Source organism: Pseudorca crassidens, chromosome 13, assembly GCF_039906515.1.
Source record: "Pseudorca crassidens isolate mPseCra1 chromosome 13, mPseCra1.hap1, whole genome shotgun sequence".
NCBI classification, from domain to species: domain Eukaryota; kingdom Metazoa; phylum Chordata; class Mammalia; order Artiodactyla; family Delphinidae; genus Pseudorca; species Pseudorca crassidens.
The window spans coordinates 19,912,131-19,929,611 of NC_090308.1; the positions used below are offsets into that span (position 1 = coordinate 19,912,131).

At 41.9% G+C, this 17,481-nt stretch overlaps 1 protein-coding gene and 1 pseudogene across 12 annotated transcripts in view; one reads left to right on the forward strand and one right to left on the reverse strand.

Annotated features, from left to right (window-relative positions):
• Positions 1-7,244: 7,244 nt before the first annotated feature.
• On the forward strand, positions 7,245-7,856 carry LOC137204947 (ferritin heavy chain pseudogene; annotated as a pseudogene).
• A 425-nt stretch (positions 7,857-8,281) lies between these two features.
• UTRN (utrophin) overlaps positions 8,282-17,481 on the reverse strand; it is a 492,142-nt gene continuing 482,942 nt past the window's right edge. For 10 of the 12 annotated variants that reach the window (XM_067701862.1, XM_067701856.1, XM_067701857.1 and 7 more), the window contains 3 exons: positions 14,448-14,624; positions 12,627-12,649; positions 8,282-10,283 (listed from right to left, as the gene is read on the reverse strand). In XM_067701862.1, the coding sequence (XP_067557963.1) occupies positions 10,275-10,283; positions 12,627-12,649; positions 14,448-14,624 (209 nt within the window). In that variant the 3' untranslated portion in view covers positions 8,282-10,274. The remainder of the gene's footprint in view (positions 10,284-12,626; positions 12,650-14,447; positions 14,625-17,481) is intronic. The other 2 variants (XM_067701861.1, XM_067701864.1) reach the window with 2 other exon arrangements.

The window sequence follows — 17,481 nt, forward strand, 5'->3', positions numbered from 1 at the left end:
TGGCAGGGCAGGAATAAAGACATAGACATAGAGAATGGACTTGAGGACATGGAGAGGGAGGGGGAAGCTGGGGCGAAGTGAGAGAGTGGCATCGACATATATACACTACCAAATGTAAAATGGATAGCTAGTGGGAAACAGCAGCATAGCACAGGGAGATCAGCTCAGTGCTTTGCAAAGACCTAGAGGGGTGGGATAGGGAGGGTGGGAGGGAGGTTCAAGAGGGAGGGGATATGGGGCCATATGTATGCATATGGCTGATTCACTTTGTCATACAACAGAAACTAACAGAGTATTATGATGCAATTATATACCAATAAAGATCCATAAAAAAAAAAAAAGATGGGGTGAGCTCTAAGATTGATTCCATCTATCTGCTTACTGTTTTAGCTCAGAGAGGGCACGAGGTCTTCAAGAAGTTACAATTTTGTCAAAGTAACAAACTAGGTTTCATGTAGATAACAAACCTAGAACATGACTTATCCCAAGGAGGTAAATTTCTTTCACTTATCAGATTTAGCTTTTCAAAACTTTATCAGGCCATTAGTTGAGAGACATATAAGAGAATTCCTGGATCTGGCTAGCACTGCAGTTCCTACTTTTTCGCAGTCTCCATGTCACTGTACGACTGTGCTCTACAGCTGGTTCCCACTAGCTATCTCTTTTACACGTGGTAGTGTAGTGTATGTCAATCTCAATCTCCCAATTCACCCCACCCCCCCTCCCCCCACAGTGTCCACACGTCCATTCTCTACGTCTGCATCTCTATTCCTGCCCTGCAAATAGGTTCATCTGTACCATTTTTCTAGATTCCACGTATATGCGTTAATATACAATATTTGTTTTTCTCTTCCTGACTTACTTCACTCTGTATGACAGACTCTAGGTCCATCCACGTCTCTACAAATGACCCAGTTTCGTTCCTTTTATGGTGGAGTAATATTCTATTATATATATATGTACCACATCTTCTTTATCCATTCCTCTGTTGATGGACACTTAGGCTGCTTCCATGTCTTGGCTATTGTAAATAGTGCTGCAATGCACATTGGGGTGCATGTATCTTTTTGAATTATGGTTTTCCTCTGGGTTAACTTGTTTTTTAGGGTTTCATTTAAACTTGACAGTCCCTCATGTTGTACATTCTTTGTTTTGAAAACAAAAAGTACCTCTCTGCAAGTAGACTTACCTTCTAGGAAATCCTATATTTTTCTCTCTCACATATTTCTGTACATCACTGTAATGCTTTGAATACCACTACTCTTCTTCCATCATCTTTAAGAAGGAGGCACTTATGACTCTCTAACCTTTGTAAACTATCTAGGCCCTTCACTAGATAGGCTAGAAACTAGTTTACAAAATCAAGACTTAGTTTTGATTGTTGATACTACATATCTTAACACTGAAACAGGAAAATATCAGGTGGTTCAAAATAGAGCTGCCATGTAATATGGTCCTCTAAAAGGAACAGGGGCTAGTTTAGAAAAAGGGTACTGCAATTACATCTCTCTAGACCTCTCTGGTATCTAAAATATTACTGAGATCCAGTATGCAAAGAAATTATGAATTTGAAGACTTTTGCTAATAACCCCATAGCTAATGCTGCAGGCTCTTCAAATGGGTGATTGTATTTATTCTCCCGGCTTAGTTTGGGTACTTGTGGCTCCTGAGAAGTGGAATGCAAACTCTGATTTGTCTGCGTTGTGGTGTTCAGATCTGTGATCCCCAGAGTTTTGCATACTGTGTGTAGCTGCTGTCACATTTAATGATCCAACAAATGTCTCCAACAAAAAGAACAGGAAAGCCTGACACTCATGGCAGTTGAAAAACCACCCCAGAAACCTGATACTTGATTGTAATAAATTGATGTGAAGTTGTGGCTTGATCATGCTTCCAGATATTAATGGTCTATCCTTCAGCTCAGGCTGAAGAAGCTGAGAACAGAGAGCATATACACTCACTCAACTTTGTCTACAATGTCATGAATTGAGAATTCTATTGTCCTCACTAACATAGCTTTGGTATTCCTCTGTCTTCATCATCATTACTTTATTATAACTTCATTGTTCCAGAAACTTCCTGAAAAACCCACGTATATGCACATCATACTGTTCAGTTCTTTCTTCAACAGATCGTATCAGACAACTCCCATTCACATTCACAGTGCTCATTTCCAAAAATTGCTATCTACAACTCCTTTGTTTGTTATCAATAGTATGTGGGAAATGAATTTAATAATCAGTACATGTCTCAAAGCACTGAAGAAATAGATTAGAGAATAAGTCAAACAGATTGTGACAATCTAGAACATTGTTTTGCTACTTAAAAAAATATGAATAGGGCTTCCCTGGTGGCGCAGTGGTTGGGAGTCCGCCTGCAGATGCAGAGGACACGGGTTCGTGCCCTGGTCCGGGAGGATCCCACGTGCCGTGGAGCGGCTGGGCCCGTGAGCCATGGCCGCTGAGCCTGCGCGTCCGGAGCCTGTGCTCTGCAACGGGAGAGGCCACAGCAGTGAGAGGCCCGCGTAGCGAAAAAAAAAAAAAGAATAGATCCGGAGGAAAATATGACAGAATTTTTACCTGCGTGCAAAAGAGCCAGATTGCAAAAGAAAGGGGCTTTTGGAAGAGAGAAAATATATGGTATTTATAGCTCCATTTAACACGGCAATCATATTGTTTTGTTTGTTTGTTTGTTTTGTTTTTGGTCACGTGGCATGTGGATCTTAGTTCCCCAACCAGGGATTGAACCCGTGCCCCTGCAATGGAAGCACGGAGTCTTAACCACTGGACCACCAGGGAAGTCCCAGCAATCATATTATGATTGGATAATGTTTGGGTCAGTTTTAGCAGACACCAGGAATTCCCATTATTAATTAAGCAAAGAAATAAACAAAAAATGGGATCTCAGGAACAATTTTTGGATACCCCAGCCATTCCTAGATCCTGTGGTTTTGTAATACATGCCTGGTTTAGTAATGCCTGCTATGCATGGCTTGTTTAGGAAGACACGGATTTTAGAAATAGAAATTACTTTCCTCTGGAAATATAAATGTTTCCTGAATGGAGAACAGAGGGCAAACTGTCTTGACTCTTACCCATGCTTTAGCATATCTCTTTAACGATAGAAATATATTGGTTGTCACATAAGATTACTTCCTGTTTTAAAATCCTGAATTAATACTGATAATTGTTTTACTTTTCACTTGTCACTTTTCTAGACTTCATGGGCTCACCACCTATATATATTTGCAAGATTAAAACCAATGACTAATTCAGCACCTCAAGTGTACATTACAGAATGTTTACAGGTAAGTGGCAAAAGAGTTCTGTTGCTAAATGCTTTAGAAATGCAGAGTGATACACAGGTAGGTTTTTTCAGGATTTCTCAAAGCTTTTATTATGTTCATGTGCATTGCGAATCTCCAAAGGGCCTTACAACATGCACTGTTTCTCAAAATTATTTAGTCAGGGAATCCTTTTAGTGGCGAAATCCTGCTACATCCATTGCATTTTTAGTGATCATCATGATGTCTTCTTTGGATTCTGACATCACAAACAAGCACATTGAAACATCACAGTGAAATTATTGGGATATGGTTCTATAGGTGGTGGTTAATTCTCACATTTTTTTCCTTGAGCTGTATCCCTATATTTGGATACACATCCTGTGGGGATCTAGAGCACACTACAAGTTCTTTTTTTAATAAATTTATTTATTTGTTTATTTATTTATTTTTGGCTGCATTAGGTCTTCGTTACTGCGCTTGGGCTTTTCTCTAGTTGCAGCGAGCAGCGGCTACTCTTCGTTGCGGTACACGGGCTTACTGCTGTGGCTTCTCTTGTTGCAGAGCATGGGCTCTAGGCGGATGGACTTCAGTACTTGAGGCACGTGGGCTCAGTAGTTGTGGCCTGTGGGCTCTAGAGCGCAGGCTCAGTACTTGTGGCGCACAGGCTTAGTTGTTCTGCAGCATGTGGGATCTTCCTGGACCAGGGCTCGAACCCGTGTCTCCTGCATTGGCAGGCAGATTCTTAACCACTGCACCACCAGGGAAGCCCTACAAGTTCTTATAAGGACCTGCTAATCTTCCTTGCAGCTCCCATTACTATTATCATACCCTCTTGCTTATCATTGTGCTGAACCATTAGATTAGGCAGGTAGGGATTTGTTCCCTAACTAACTCTGTTTTCTGCAACTTGAACAATACGTTGCCTGCCACTTGGATATTTTGTTTCCAATTCAGTTATAGCCACTAAATTTCAAGTCGAGGCAGAATTTTGATCTGTGGTTAACATCCTCCAGTTAATCACAAGATTTCTATTTACTTTAAAAATTTTATTATTTCATTAATAACATTTTGGGGATATAGTATCCAGCATGCGTTTTGTTTTGTACTAAGCAGCCTCTTATATTGGACATCATTACCAATATTAACCTGCATGGTCGGGGTGGGAGTGGGGAGAGAACAGGATACATGAGGATTATTTGGGGAAGGGTTGAGCTTTTGAAACTGCCCTCGCAGACATCCCAAGCAGTATAAATAGTTGTCCTCAGTTTGCTAAGGGGTAAACATGGCTCATGAGATTCATGGAGTGTAATGAACAAGACTATTCTAGATTTTGATACGCTCACTGGGGTCAGATTTATGCTAGAATGGCTAAATTCTTTCCAAAAGTTTTATAATGTCATTTTATTTTACTTTATCTAAATTAAAAGAAAAAAATTGATTCGAAGTAAAAATCAGTATTTTAATACTTTCAAAAAAATGTTTCTTAAAGTATTATCAGGAACGAATTGTAATTACATCCCATGGCAGCCTGGGACCTCTTCTCATTTAATTACAAATTCAACATTTGTGGTTTCTGGACTGACAACAGAGCAAGATGTGGGCAAATTGTCAATTAACTTTTTCTAATTACTCACGTACAAAATTCAAAACAGTACCAAAAAAGTAAGCTATCTGTAAAGGAATAGCTGAACCCAAGCATACACTGCAAATATTCCCAAATTATGAAAACTATGTCACCAACTGGAATGCCTTCAAAATGCAAGATTAGTGCCAAGTTGGTAAGTTTAAACAAAGTGCAAATAAATTGCATGTTTCTAGACAAATGCTTGCCAGGGTATGATATCACATGTATCTACTCATTTGGTCAATGTGAAGAACCTCCTGTGTATTGTGTATTCTTCCAGCTAACAATTTAAACAAAACTTCTGAGCAGTTTATAATAATATCCCTTTTATTGTATTTCTCACCTATGCTTTTTTCTTTCTTTATTGTTTTTATTTTTATTGTTTTATTCTAATAATTGTCTTATTTTTTTCTAATTTTAGTACCAGTCCTTTTCTATCAGGAGGTCTTCTGCTTCTCTTAGGATTTGGGGCAAAGACATGCTAAGTTTTCCTACTTGTGTTTCCTTCTGAAATTGGATTGATAACCTGGGGAGGAGGGGCTGACATTCTTGATCTTTGTTTTAAAAGAAGGCCTCGTAAAAAGGCTGCTTCCTTCCCATTCCATTGAGGCAGTGGACATCATGGCCAAGGAAATGGACGTTAGTATTCTGGCCCACGTCCTCTGCTTTGCCTCCCTCTAAGTTTACAAGGTGAAACCTGATGACTTCTCCCCTTAGCTACACCCTTTGTCCTGTGACTCCACAGTCTGTCTCACAAAAGAGGTGGAATCTACTCCCCATTCCTAGCCTTATAACTTGCTTTGACCAACAGAATTCAGTAGAAGTGATGATGCACCAGTTCTCAGCAAAGCCCATCTGCAGTCCCACAAGTCTGTCATTGCACAAAAACACACCCAGTTAGTTGGGTTGCTAGTGGATGAAAGAACCCCGCCTAGGTGCCACAGTCATCTGAGTCTAGCCATCCCAACAGCCGGTCAACTCCAGACATGTGAGCAAGTCCAGCTGGGATCAGAAGAGTCCTGCCCAGATCAGCTGAACCTCACACCCCATGACCTACATAAATGATTACGAGGTTTTATGGCTGCTGTGTCACATTACAGTGGCAATAAATAATACCACAGGTAGTGAATGTAATGTGATTGTGATTGGCTCCTGGCCTCCATCAAAGTCTCACTCTTGTTACTTAATTAACCTCACAAAAACACAAGCTGGTATCATATGTCAATGAACTGTGGGGAGCCTACTTACAGTGTTAGGTGGCGTGGTATTAGTGGTTTCAACAAATTCTCGAGTGAATTAAGAAAGGCCCCTGAAAAAGTTGGTCTACTGAAACAGTTGAATGGTGGCGTTCCAGAGGGGTGGGGGAATATCCAAAAGCAAACTACATTCTTTAAATATATATATATATATACATTCTCAATGATAAAAGTAACAAGCTGAAGGCTTACGCTTAGTATAAAAACAAAACTTTTTCATTTGTTCTCAGCTCCATTTTCAACTACCTACTCAACAGGTTTGCTGGAAACCAACAACTGCTTCTTTAGGAATGCGTAATGTGGATATTACTTTGAGGTAGACAGGATGTTTTAAATGTATGTTTATTGAAATGGGTGGATTTAAAAAAAATTTTATTTATTTACTTTGGCTGCATTGGGCCTTCGTTGCTGCGCGGGGGTCCTTCTCAAGTTGAGGCCAGAGGGGGTTACTCTTCGTTGCGGTGCACGGGCTTCTCATTGTGGTGGCTTCTTTTGCTGTGCAGCACGGGCTCTAGGCCCGCGGGCTTCAGTAGTCGTGGCGCACAAGCTCAGTAGTTGTGGCTCACGGGCTCTAGAGCACAGGTTTAATAGTTGCAACGCACAGGTTTAGTTGCTCCGCGGCATGTGGGATCCTTCCGGACCAGGGCTCGAACCCAAGTCCCCTGCATTGACAGGCGATTCTTAACCACTGCACCACCAGGGAAGCCCGATCGATTTTCTTTAACAAATTATATGTTTGGGGTTTTTTCTGTTTCCCAGATAGCTTTGACTTTTAGAATCAAGTAACATGATTCTCAATGCTATTTCCCCTGGGGTAGCTTCCGAAATGCACTAAATCTCCTACCAGAGTGGTAAAATCCAGTGCATATACAAAAAGTGCATTATTTAAGAGCATGAGGCTAAAAGTGGATTTGGAAGGGTAACCAACTAAATACCAATAGCACCTAAGCTATTAAAACAAAAGCTCAGACAGTCCTTGCGGAGAGTCACCGCGGTTTCCTGCTTCAACAGTGCTGGGACGGAAGCAGCGCTCACCCGCCGCTCCGGCCGCCCCAAGGTCCCCGCCGTCTCTCCTCGGCCGCCCGCCATGACGACCGTGTCCCCCTCCCAGGTGCGCCAGCACTACCACCAGGGCTCGGAGGCCGCCATCAGCCGCCAGATCGACCTGGAGCTCTACGCCTCCTGCGTCCACCTGTCCGTGTCACACTATTTGGACCACGATGACGTGGCTTTGAAGAACTTTGCCAAATACTTTCTTCACCAATCTCGTGAGGAGAGGGAACATGCTGAGAAACTGATGAAGCTGCGGAACCAACGGGGTGGCCAAATCTTCCTTCGGGATATCAAGAAGCCAGACCGTGATGACTGGGAGAATGGGCTGAATGCAATGGAATGTGTGCTACACTTGGAAAAAAGTGTGAATCCGTCACTACTGGAACTGCACAAACTGGCCACTGAAAAAAAGGACCCCTATTTGTGTAACTTCATTGAGACTCATTACCTGAATGAGCAGGTGAAATCCACTAAAGAATTGGGTGGCCATGTAAACCAACTTGCGCAGGATGGGGGCCCCCGAATCTGGCATGGCAGAGTAACTCTTTGACAAGCACACCCTGGGAAACAGTGATACTGAGAGCTAAGCCTTAGGCTGGCTTCCCGTAGCCACAGGGATGACTTCCCTGCATCAAGGCAGTGCACGCGTGTTTGGGTTACCTTTACCTTTTCTATACGTTGTACCAAAATATCTACAAGTTCTTTCCTTAGTACCATTCCTTCAAATAAAGTAATTTGGTACCCCCCCAAAAAATGAAAAACAAAAGCTCAATAGGTTTCATGTACATGTTTTTAACATCCAACATTATTTATTCCCTATCAATAAGCCTTCTATCTGTAAAGGAAATTGAGAATTATATATATAAGAGGCAAGAGAGGAACACAGAGAAAGAGAGAGACAGTGAGAGTAAGAAAGAGAATGTATTAGTGTGTATGAGAGAAACTTCAGGAACACATGTAGATTTATCAGGATATAGGCTCTCCTTATATTTTATTTTCATAAATGTACATTTGAAGTTCAGAGTCTACCAGTGAACACCGCTGAAGAATATCAAAGTCATCTTGTGTTAAAATTACTTTTATTCAGGATGAAAAATACAGATATAACCAGATTAGATGATAGTCTATGATTAGTTCTTTACCACATATTTCAAAAGAACTACATACTTATTTCCCCTTGTTGTTACTGCAATATATTTCTTTATATTTATTATTCCTTAGAAGGTTACAATGTAGTGTTTTATGTAGCTTTTCCTTAATAGCAGATAGAGAACATGTTGCACACAATTACAGGCAGAAAAAAATTAATACGTAACTTTTCAAAGTAAGGACAAGGAAGACACCAAATCTACAACTTGTAGTTCAGAGTTCAGGGAATTTTTTTCTTTAAATAGGTGCTTTTACTGGGTATGATGTGGTCTGATAAAAGCTTTAGATTTTCCACACTGCAGTAGCATAAAGCTATTTCCAACACGATGGATGAAGACGGATCTGAGGTAGAAAGGTGGTCATGGCTTTCCTCTTATATAAAACAATTTTCTTCTTCTCAAAATATCTCTGCTGCAAATAGACACCCTTGCCCCCCAACCCACCCAACCTATTCTAAAAGAGTAGGAATTTCTAACTTTAAGCCTCCTTCTGGCCAGATCCCAGTTAAAGAGAACTCAAAGTTAAAATGTCCTGATGTTTTAAAAGCATATATGCTTGAATCAAAACACATTATTTTCACTTTTTTTGGTTTCTCTACATTTGGTAAATCACATAACATGTTTAAACTGAATCAAATACATGTTAAATCGGAAGCCGAACCAAATACCCAACTGAACGCACTCAAAGGTATAAGCCAGGGTGCCAGCACCTAAGCATTAATTTCATTCTTCTATAGAAGCAGTGATGTAGGCTTTTGATGAACATTGTTCCCAAATGTATTAATCAAATGAAGGGTAATTAAATGGCTGTTCATTCACTCAAAAGGTTAAAATGAGACATTCATTAAACTTGTGTCTGCTTTCAGAAGGAAAATAACCGGGGGCTTCAAGAGTCATAGAGGGTTTGAGTATACATAAACAACCGTAAAACTTTCTTCAAAGGGAACCAAAGACAGCCATGTGTTTTGGTATCACAATTAGGTAAATGTCTGCTGTGTACTGAATGATGAAAACCAAGACCTGGGAACTAGGAAAAGTGGGACCAAGTTTTGTTTCTGCGTCAAAATGAAAATATGCTTAAATGGGCAACCTTTGGTAAAACGATCTTTGAGATTATTATAATCCTGTCATATAGATTGGAACATGAAATAAATAAAGAAATCAAGACCAACTGATACAGAGCAGGGAAATAAAATGCAGGAAAAAAAATCCCAATAGAAATGCCATTTAGGCCCACAGGATTTTTATTGTGGTCATCCAAGTGATCGCTAAAGAAATAAGTGTACGACGTCAAATAAAGTTAAACAGTATACACAGAGCTGTAGTCTAATCCATAAACATATAATATTTGATTGAAATATATGAACTTATTAATTTGGCCATATCATGGAAACAAATAAAGAAAATCTATTTGGTCATGTGGTTGATGAATTATAAATAACCAAAACATAATGGTAAAAGAGTCAAAGAAACAAATGAAGTTATTGTACAAGGTTAATATGAAGGAATGTAAAAATGTAAAATTGTCTTCTAATTCTTATGCAATTTTTATGGTTATTAAAAAGAAGGTGTCATATTAGAAAGCTCCCACCCACTTTCCCAATACTGTATACAGTATACAAATCAGTGACAAGTGTATTACCACTTCCAAATACCACTCTGTTCATTAATTTACAGTTGCATAGAAAGGGAAGAAGAAAACAATAATATATGATTATTATAAAAACAAAATATCCTTTTCTCTTTGGATAGTCAGTGTTTTACTCCTTCAGTAGAACACACAGTCAGCGCTCAACAGCATGATTCAAAGAGCCATGGAGCTTCTGATTAAATGGAACTTGAAATTGGCATTTGCTGAAAAGGGCAATACTGTAAGTTAAGAAATGTTGGTTGGCTAGATGAATACTTCACATTGCCTGTGGGAAGGGAAAACAGCACTGTCAGAACAACATTTACAGAAAACATTACAGGTAGCAGAGATGTCAACTCTTAAAAAAAAAATTAAAGTGCTTTTTTTCAGAACTAGACAAGCCCTAGTTTGCTTTGTTCAATGGGGACTCTTTACTCCCATGTGACTTTTGTTCCTGGGATGAGGTCCTTTGCTCTCATCCTGAAGTTACTTAGTCTGCTTTTTTATCCACTCAGCTGACATAGGGGAAGTCTGGAAGACTTTTATTTTGCCCAGGCTGGAAACCAAGTTAAAATTGAGAAGACTTGTCTTTGTTTTTGCAGGAAGGTACCAATGTTCAGTGAATTAGGCTGGTGTAAGCACCCTGTCTCTCCCTGAGGGTCTGTGGGAGGTCTCCTGCAGAGGCGGTACCCTTGACAATTCTAACTGGTCTCAGTCCCCAGCTGGGGACCAGACAACAAGAACTCAAGACAGGAATTACAGTCCAAGGGTGTGCAGTGGTTCCAGTTAAAGGCTCAGGGCCAACGTACACAGGCAAGGGAGGAGAGAAATCCAGGCCACACTCAGGGTAGTGGCATCAACCTTTCGAAGAGAAGTCAAACAGTTTGGTCCATCATCCTTAAAACCCAGGTCCTCAAATTCTTCTCTGAATGCATCTTTCACTTGCATGCTCTAATGGATATCTGGATCTGCCCTGAAGACACAGCTTCAACCCAGGACTGTTTTTCATCCCTCACACTCCTCAGATACTGGATAGGTCCATACTGTGTTCTCCACAGCACTTTCTCCCTCTCCTCCCTAAAAATACCCAGCTTTGACTCTCTTGTCATCAGACTATACCACCCACTATGCAGTCATCTTCTGGTCCCTTGGTTCACGTCCCCTTACCTCTTGAAGAAAAAATGGCTCACTGTCCACTCACTATTTTTAAATGTTCATGATTTCAGTGCTCACATAGATGATGCTTCCAAAATTCTGGCCTCTTAGTTCCTTGAGCTCCTCTCCTCTGAGAATCCGTCCTCACCCTTCTCAGCCACTCATTCAAAGTTGCAAATCTGGACCATCACCAATACCTGTGTCCCCTCCAACATTTCAATTTCAATCATCCCACTTTCTGACAACCCACCTGTACCTTTCCAGCTGACTTCCACTAGGACCCCAACTTCACCCATCCTTTGGTGCTACAACCCATTGATATTTGGTCTCCCATACCTAACGCATCCTCACTTCTCTTCCTACCAAACTCAGGTGCTTGTTCAATCATTATCGTCAACCCTTTGCCTCTTCCCTTGAACTGCTGTACTCTCTTGGCCAAACCACAACTTCAACTTTGGTTAAATGCAATACTTGGCCTACTCTGGTACTGTGCTCATGAACTTGAATGTTGCTGAAGGGCCACACATAGCCCTGCAGACAGGCCTCAGGTTAAATTCATGAGTGGTGGTCATTAATGCTGCCTGGCAGTCAGTCTATTTCTCTATCCATGTGCTCTCCTGAGCTCCAAGCAGCGACTACACATCCTCCAGTCTCTCCTCACACCTCTGATGCTTCCTCGCCGTCCGCACTCTCTGCTGAAGCCCCTGCTTCTGACTCACTAAGACAACAGAAGCAGTCAGAAGGCTTTTACTCTCTGGGATGAGGTTCTTCCTTCTCAACGAGCTCTCACACCGCATCCAGTAATCTACTTCATATGCCTTTGTTGTCCCTCCAGTTACTGAAGATGAACCACCTGTGCTTCTCCTTAAGCTCTCAGCCCCTCTTGCCATTAAGGCGGTAACACAATCAGAGGGTTCACTGTTTCGAAAAGATTCATAAACAAGTTCATGAGAGAAAGTGTTCTCCAAAGATTTACTGTGGTCTTGGGACACCTTGTTTCTATGAGCACCTGGTAAAGAACATACTGACAGGCACACGGCTATAGCTGCCAACAGTTCTCAGCAGAATTTTAAATGAAAAATCAAAACCGTTTCCCCTCAAAGTAACAAAACCACCTTTGTGTACCGCTCCAGTCATTGCTTTTAAGTTTGTGATAGCTACCTTAAGTAGATACCTGGGAGAACAATGTCAGTCAAACCTACCCAGGGTAACTTCATATAGTACACATGAGGCCTTTAAAAAGCTGTTTGAATGCAAAAGGTCAAGCACTTGGCATTTTGGGCATTTGGAAGGACTGGCTTGGGAGGGGTCCCCCTCCCTGGACTGACAAACTGTTGTATTCAATCAACGAACATGTCAAGCAAGTTTACTTATTTACATGGGGAATAAAGTAGCACTAAAATCGATGGTAGCTAATCACTTACTCTAGGTTATCATCTCTAACACCTAAACCAATCAACCCATTAACTCTTACCTGTGGCCTGCCGGGGAGATTTGCTGAAAGAGAAAACAAAAGTAATCAACTGAAGTTGGTACTGTGGTTCCCCCTTTCAGGCATGCAAAAGTGTGGACTGTACCATTCCCAGCTGTTAAGTGATGTTAATAAGAAAAGAAGAACAGGTTTGGGGATTTTTTTTTTTCTTTTTTTGCCTAGATGCTTTAACAGGGCTAGTTTCCCTAGTTAGCTTCTCATATCTCATGTGCTGTAAGATACAAAAATTCCACCCAAATATGCAAAAGATATGCCAGCTCTCTCAAATAAGTACACACTAAAGCATTCAGTGAGTAATTAGTTTTGCAAAAGAAATCTTAAAATTTCCTGCTGAAATCACGCCACATATTTAGTTTATGTATTAGAACAGAGCAAATTCTGTACGTTCTACTGAACAGTACAGGTTCTGACCAAGAGGTCACTGGGGAAATGAAGGCGCGCAAGTCTTTAGTTTCCGCCACCCTTACCCCAAAGGCTAGGAAGATGGTGGCGATGTGTTTGCAGGAAAGGTCTGGCCTAGTCCTCAGCACTCAGATGTCTTCTAGGAACTTGGGCTAATTGTGCCTTCCATGCGCTCAGTTAAGAGCATCAGAGAACTTAGAATATGGTGTCTAATTTGCCTTTGCATCTGAGCAGCTCAATTCCTTCTCGGTTACAGAGGCCATGGGACAGTGTAGCTGATCCGGTGGGACCTGGGAGGGCAGGCACTAGCGAGTCTCTTCTTTAACACCTCTGCTTTTTCATCTCTCCCTTTTACTGTGCCATCTCAAAATTACTGGACTGGTACTCAACCCTGGGGGACAGAGGGAGCTCCACCCCCAGTGATGATAACATCTTTTCTGGGTCAAATAAGAATTGTCCCTAATCAAACAGCATGTCACTCCTTTCATCTCTCATTTTTCTTTGCTGAGGGAAAAAAAAGACATCTGTGACCACATACTGGGTGCTCTTTGAGAAAGAAAGCAAGAAGGGCAACTTTCTTATGATGCCTGGAGGGAAAGTGTGAGCCCCAGCAGTATTGGGGGGAATGATCAGGTTAAAAAAGCCTAGTCCTACCAGGTATGTAAATTATATCAGGAGAAAAAGAGTGGATCTCCTTACACATATGGGAACTACACCTGTATGGGAACCACACCATCCTGTGGGGAAGCTTAGTGGCATTAGCATGAAGTACGCCATAGGCAGAGTTACGCGTCTCTTCTAAGTAACGAATACCCAAATCCAAACAGAAATCAAATCCATTTTGCTCCAAATCAACATTTTAACCCTACAGTCTTATAAATCATACTGAAAAAAATCATACAAGTATATTTTTTAAAGAAATCAGGAAAACATTGCATTGTAGTAGGTCTTCAGATTTTGATGAACATCAGTCAAGCTCAATAAATATAGACAGAAGGAGACCTTCAAGATGGCGGAGGAGTAAGACGTGGAGATCACCTTCCTCCACACAAATACATCAGAAATACCTCTACATGTGGAACAGCTCCTAGAGAACACCTACTGAATGCTGGCAGAAGACCTCAGACTTCCCAAAAGGCTTTTTTCTTTTGCCCTACTCTCCACGCACCTGGGTAAGGCAAAAGAGAAGAGATAAAACAAAGACAAAAGAATAGGGACAGGACCTGCACCGCTGGGAGGGAGCTGTGAAGGAGGAAAAGTTTCAACACACTAGGAAGCCCCTTCACTGGCAGAGAACGGGGTGGGAAGCTTCAGAGCCATGGAGGAGAGCACAGCAACAGGGGTGCGGAGGGCAAAGCGGAGAGATTCCCGCACAGAGGATCAGTGCCAACCAGCACTCACCAGCCCGAGAGGCTTGTCTGCTCACCCGCCGGGGTGTGCGGGGGCTGGGAGCTGAGGCTCGGGCTTTGGAGGTCGGATCTCCCAGAGAGGACTGGGGTTGGCTGTGTGAACACAGCTTGAAGGGGGCTAGGGCGCCACAGCCAGCCGGGAGGGAGTCCGGGGAAAAGTCTGGAGCTGCCAAAGAGGCAAGAGACCTTCGTTTCAGGGTGTGCGAGGAGAGGGGATTCCTTCCCAGTGTGCCCACAGAAGACAGAGCACTGCCTAAGTGAGCTCCAGAGACGGGTGCGAGCCACGGCTATCAGCTCGGAACACAGAGACGGGCATGAACGGCTAATGCTGCTGCCGCTGCCACCAAGAATCCTGTGTGCGAGCACAGGTCACTATCCACACCTCCCCTCCCGGAAGCCAGTGCAGCCCACCACTGCCAGGGTCCTGTGATCCAAGGACAACTTCCCCGGGAGGACACACGGTGCGCCTCAGGCTGGTGCAACGTCACACTGGCCTCTGCTGCTGCAGGCTCGCCCTGCATTCCAGTTATGACTATCATACCCCCCCTCCCCCGACCCCCCCGCCCCGGCCTGAGTATGGAAGAGAGCCCTAATCAGCTGCTGCTTTAACCCCCTCCTGTCTGGGCAGGTAACAGACTCCTGAGGGCAGTCTACAGACAGAGGCGGGGCCAAAAGCAAAGCTGAACCCTAGGAGCTGTGGGAACAAGAAAAGAAAGGAAAATTTCTCTGTGCAGTCTCAGGAGCAGCTGATTAAATCCTCACAGTCAACTTGATGTACCCTGCAACTGTGGAATACCTGAAGAGACAACAAGTGTTCCCAAAATTGAGGCGGTGGACTTTGGGAGCAACTATAGACTTGGGGTTGGTTTTCTGTGTCTGATTTGATGTTTATCTTAGTTTAGTATTTACTGCTTATTATCATTGGTGGATTTGATTATTGGTTTGGTTGCTCTCTCTATATATATATATAATATATATATATTTTTTCCTTTTTCTCTTTTTGTGAGTGTGTATGTCTATGCTTCTTTGTGTGATTTTCTCTGTATAGGTTTGCTTTTACCATTTGTCCTGGGGTTCTGTCTGTTGGTTTTTTTGTTTTTGTTTCTGCTTTTCTCTCTTCCTTTTCTTCTGAGCCGTGTGGCTGACAGGGTCATGGTGCTCCGGCCGGGTGTCAGGCCTGAGCCTCCGAGATGGGAGGGCCGAGACCAGGACACTGGACTACCAGAAACCTCCCAGCCGCACTTAAGAGATCTCCCAGAGATCTTTGTCTCAACCCAGTTCCACCTAACGGCCAGCATGCTCCAGTGCAGCACACCCCATGCCAAATGACTAGCAAGACAGGAACACAACCCCACCCATTAGCAGAGAGGCTGCCTAAAGTCATACTAAGTTCGCAGACACTCCAAAACACACCACCAGACACGACCCTGCCCACCAGAAGGACAAGATACAGCCCCACCTACCAGAATACAGGCACCAGTCCCTGCCACCAGGAGGCCTACACAAGCCACTGAAACAACTGCACCCACTGGGGGCAGACACCAAAAAAACCCGGGAACTACGAACCTGCAGCCTGCAAAAAGGAGACCCCAAACACAGTAAGTTAAAAAAAATGAGAAGACAGAGAAATATGCAGCAGATGAAAGAGCAAGGTAAAAACCCACCAGACCAAACAAATGAAGAGGAAATAGGCAGTCTACCTGAAAAAGAATGCAGAGTAATGATAGTAAAGATGTTTCAAAGTCTCGGAAATAGAATGGAGAAAATACAAGAAATGTTTAACAAGGACCTAGAAGAACTAAAGAGCAAACAAACAATGATGAACAACACAATAAATGAAATTAAAAATATTCTAGAAGGAATCAATAGCAGAATAACTGAGGCAGGAGAACAGACAAGTGACCTGGAATATAAAATAGTGGAAATGACTACCACAGAGCAGAATAAAGAAAAAAGAATGAAAAGAATTGAGGACACTCTCAGAGACCTCTGGGACAGCATTAAATTCATCAACATTCGAATTATAGGGGTCCCAGAAGAAGAAGAGAAAAAGAAGAGTCTGAGAAAATATGTGAAGAGATTATAGTTGAAAACTTCTATAACATGGGAAAGGAGATAGTTAATAAAGTCCAGGAAGCACAGAGAGTCCCATACATTATTTACCGGATAAATCTAAGTAGAAACACTCCAAGACACATATTAATCAAACTATCAAAAATTAAATACAAAGAAAAAAATATTAAAAGAAGCAAGGGAAAAACAACAAATAACATACAAAGGAATCCCCATAAGGTTAACAGCTGATCTTTCAGCAGAAACTCTGCAAGCCAGAAGGGACTGGCAGGACATATTTAAAGTGATGAAAGGGAAAAACCTACAACCAAAATTACTCTACCCAGTAAGGATCTCATCTAGATTTGACAGAGAAATTAAAACCTTTACAGACAAGCAAAAGGTAAGAGAATTCAGCACCACCAAACCAGCTTTACAACAAATGCTAAAGGAACTTCTCTAGGCAGGAAACACAAGAGAAGGAAAAGACCTACAATAACAAACCCAAAACAATTAATAAAATGGTAATAGGAATGTACATATGGTTAATTACCTTAAAAGTAAATGGATTAAATGCTCCAACCAAAAGACACAGACTGGCTGAAGGGATACAAAGACAAGACCCATACATATGCTGTCTACAAGAGACCCACTTCAGACCTAGGGACATATACAGACACAAAGTGAGGGGATGGAAAAAGATATTCCATGCAAATGGAAATCAAAAGAAAGCTGGATTAGCAATACTCCTATCAGAAAAAATAGACTTTAAAATAAAGACTATTAGAAGAGACAAAGAATGACACTACATAATGATCAAGGGATCAATCCAAGAAGAAGATATAACAATTGTAATTATTTATGCACCCAACATAGGAGCACCTCAATATATAAGACAAATGCTAACAGCTATAAAAGGGGAAATCAATGGTAACACAATCATAGTAGGGGGCTTTTACACCCCACTTTCACCA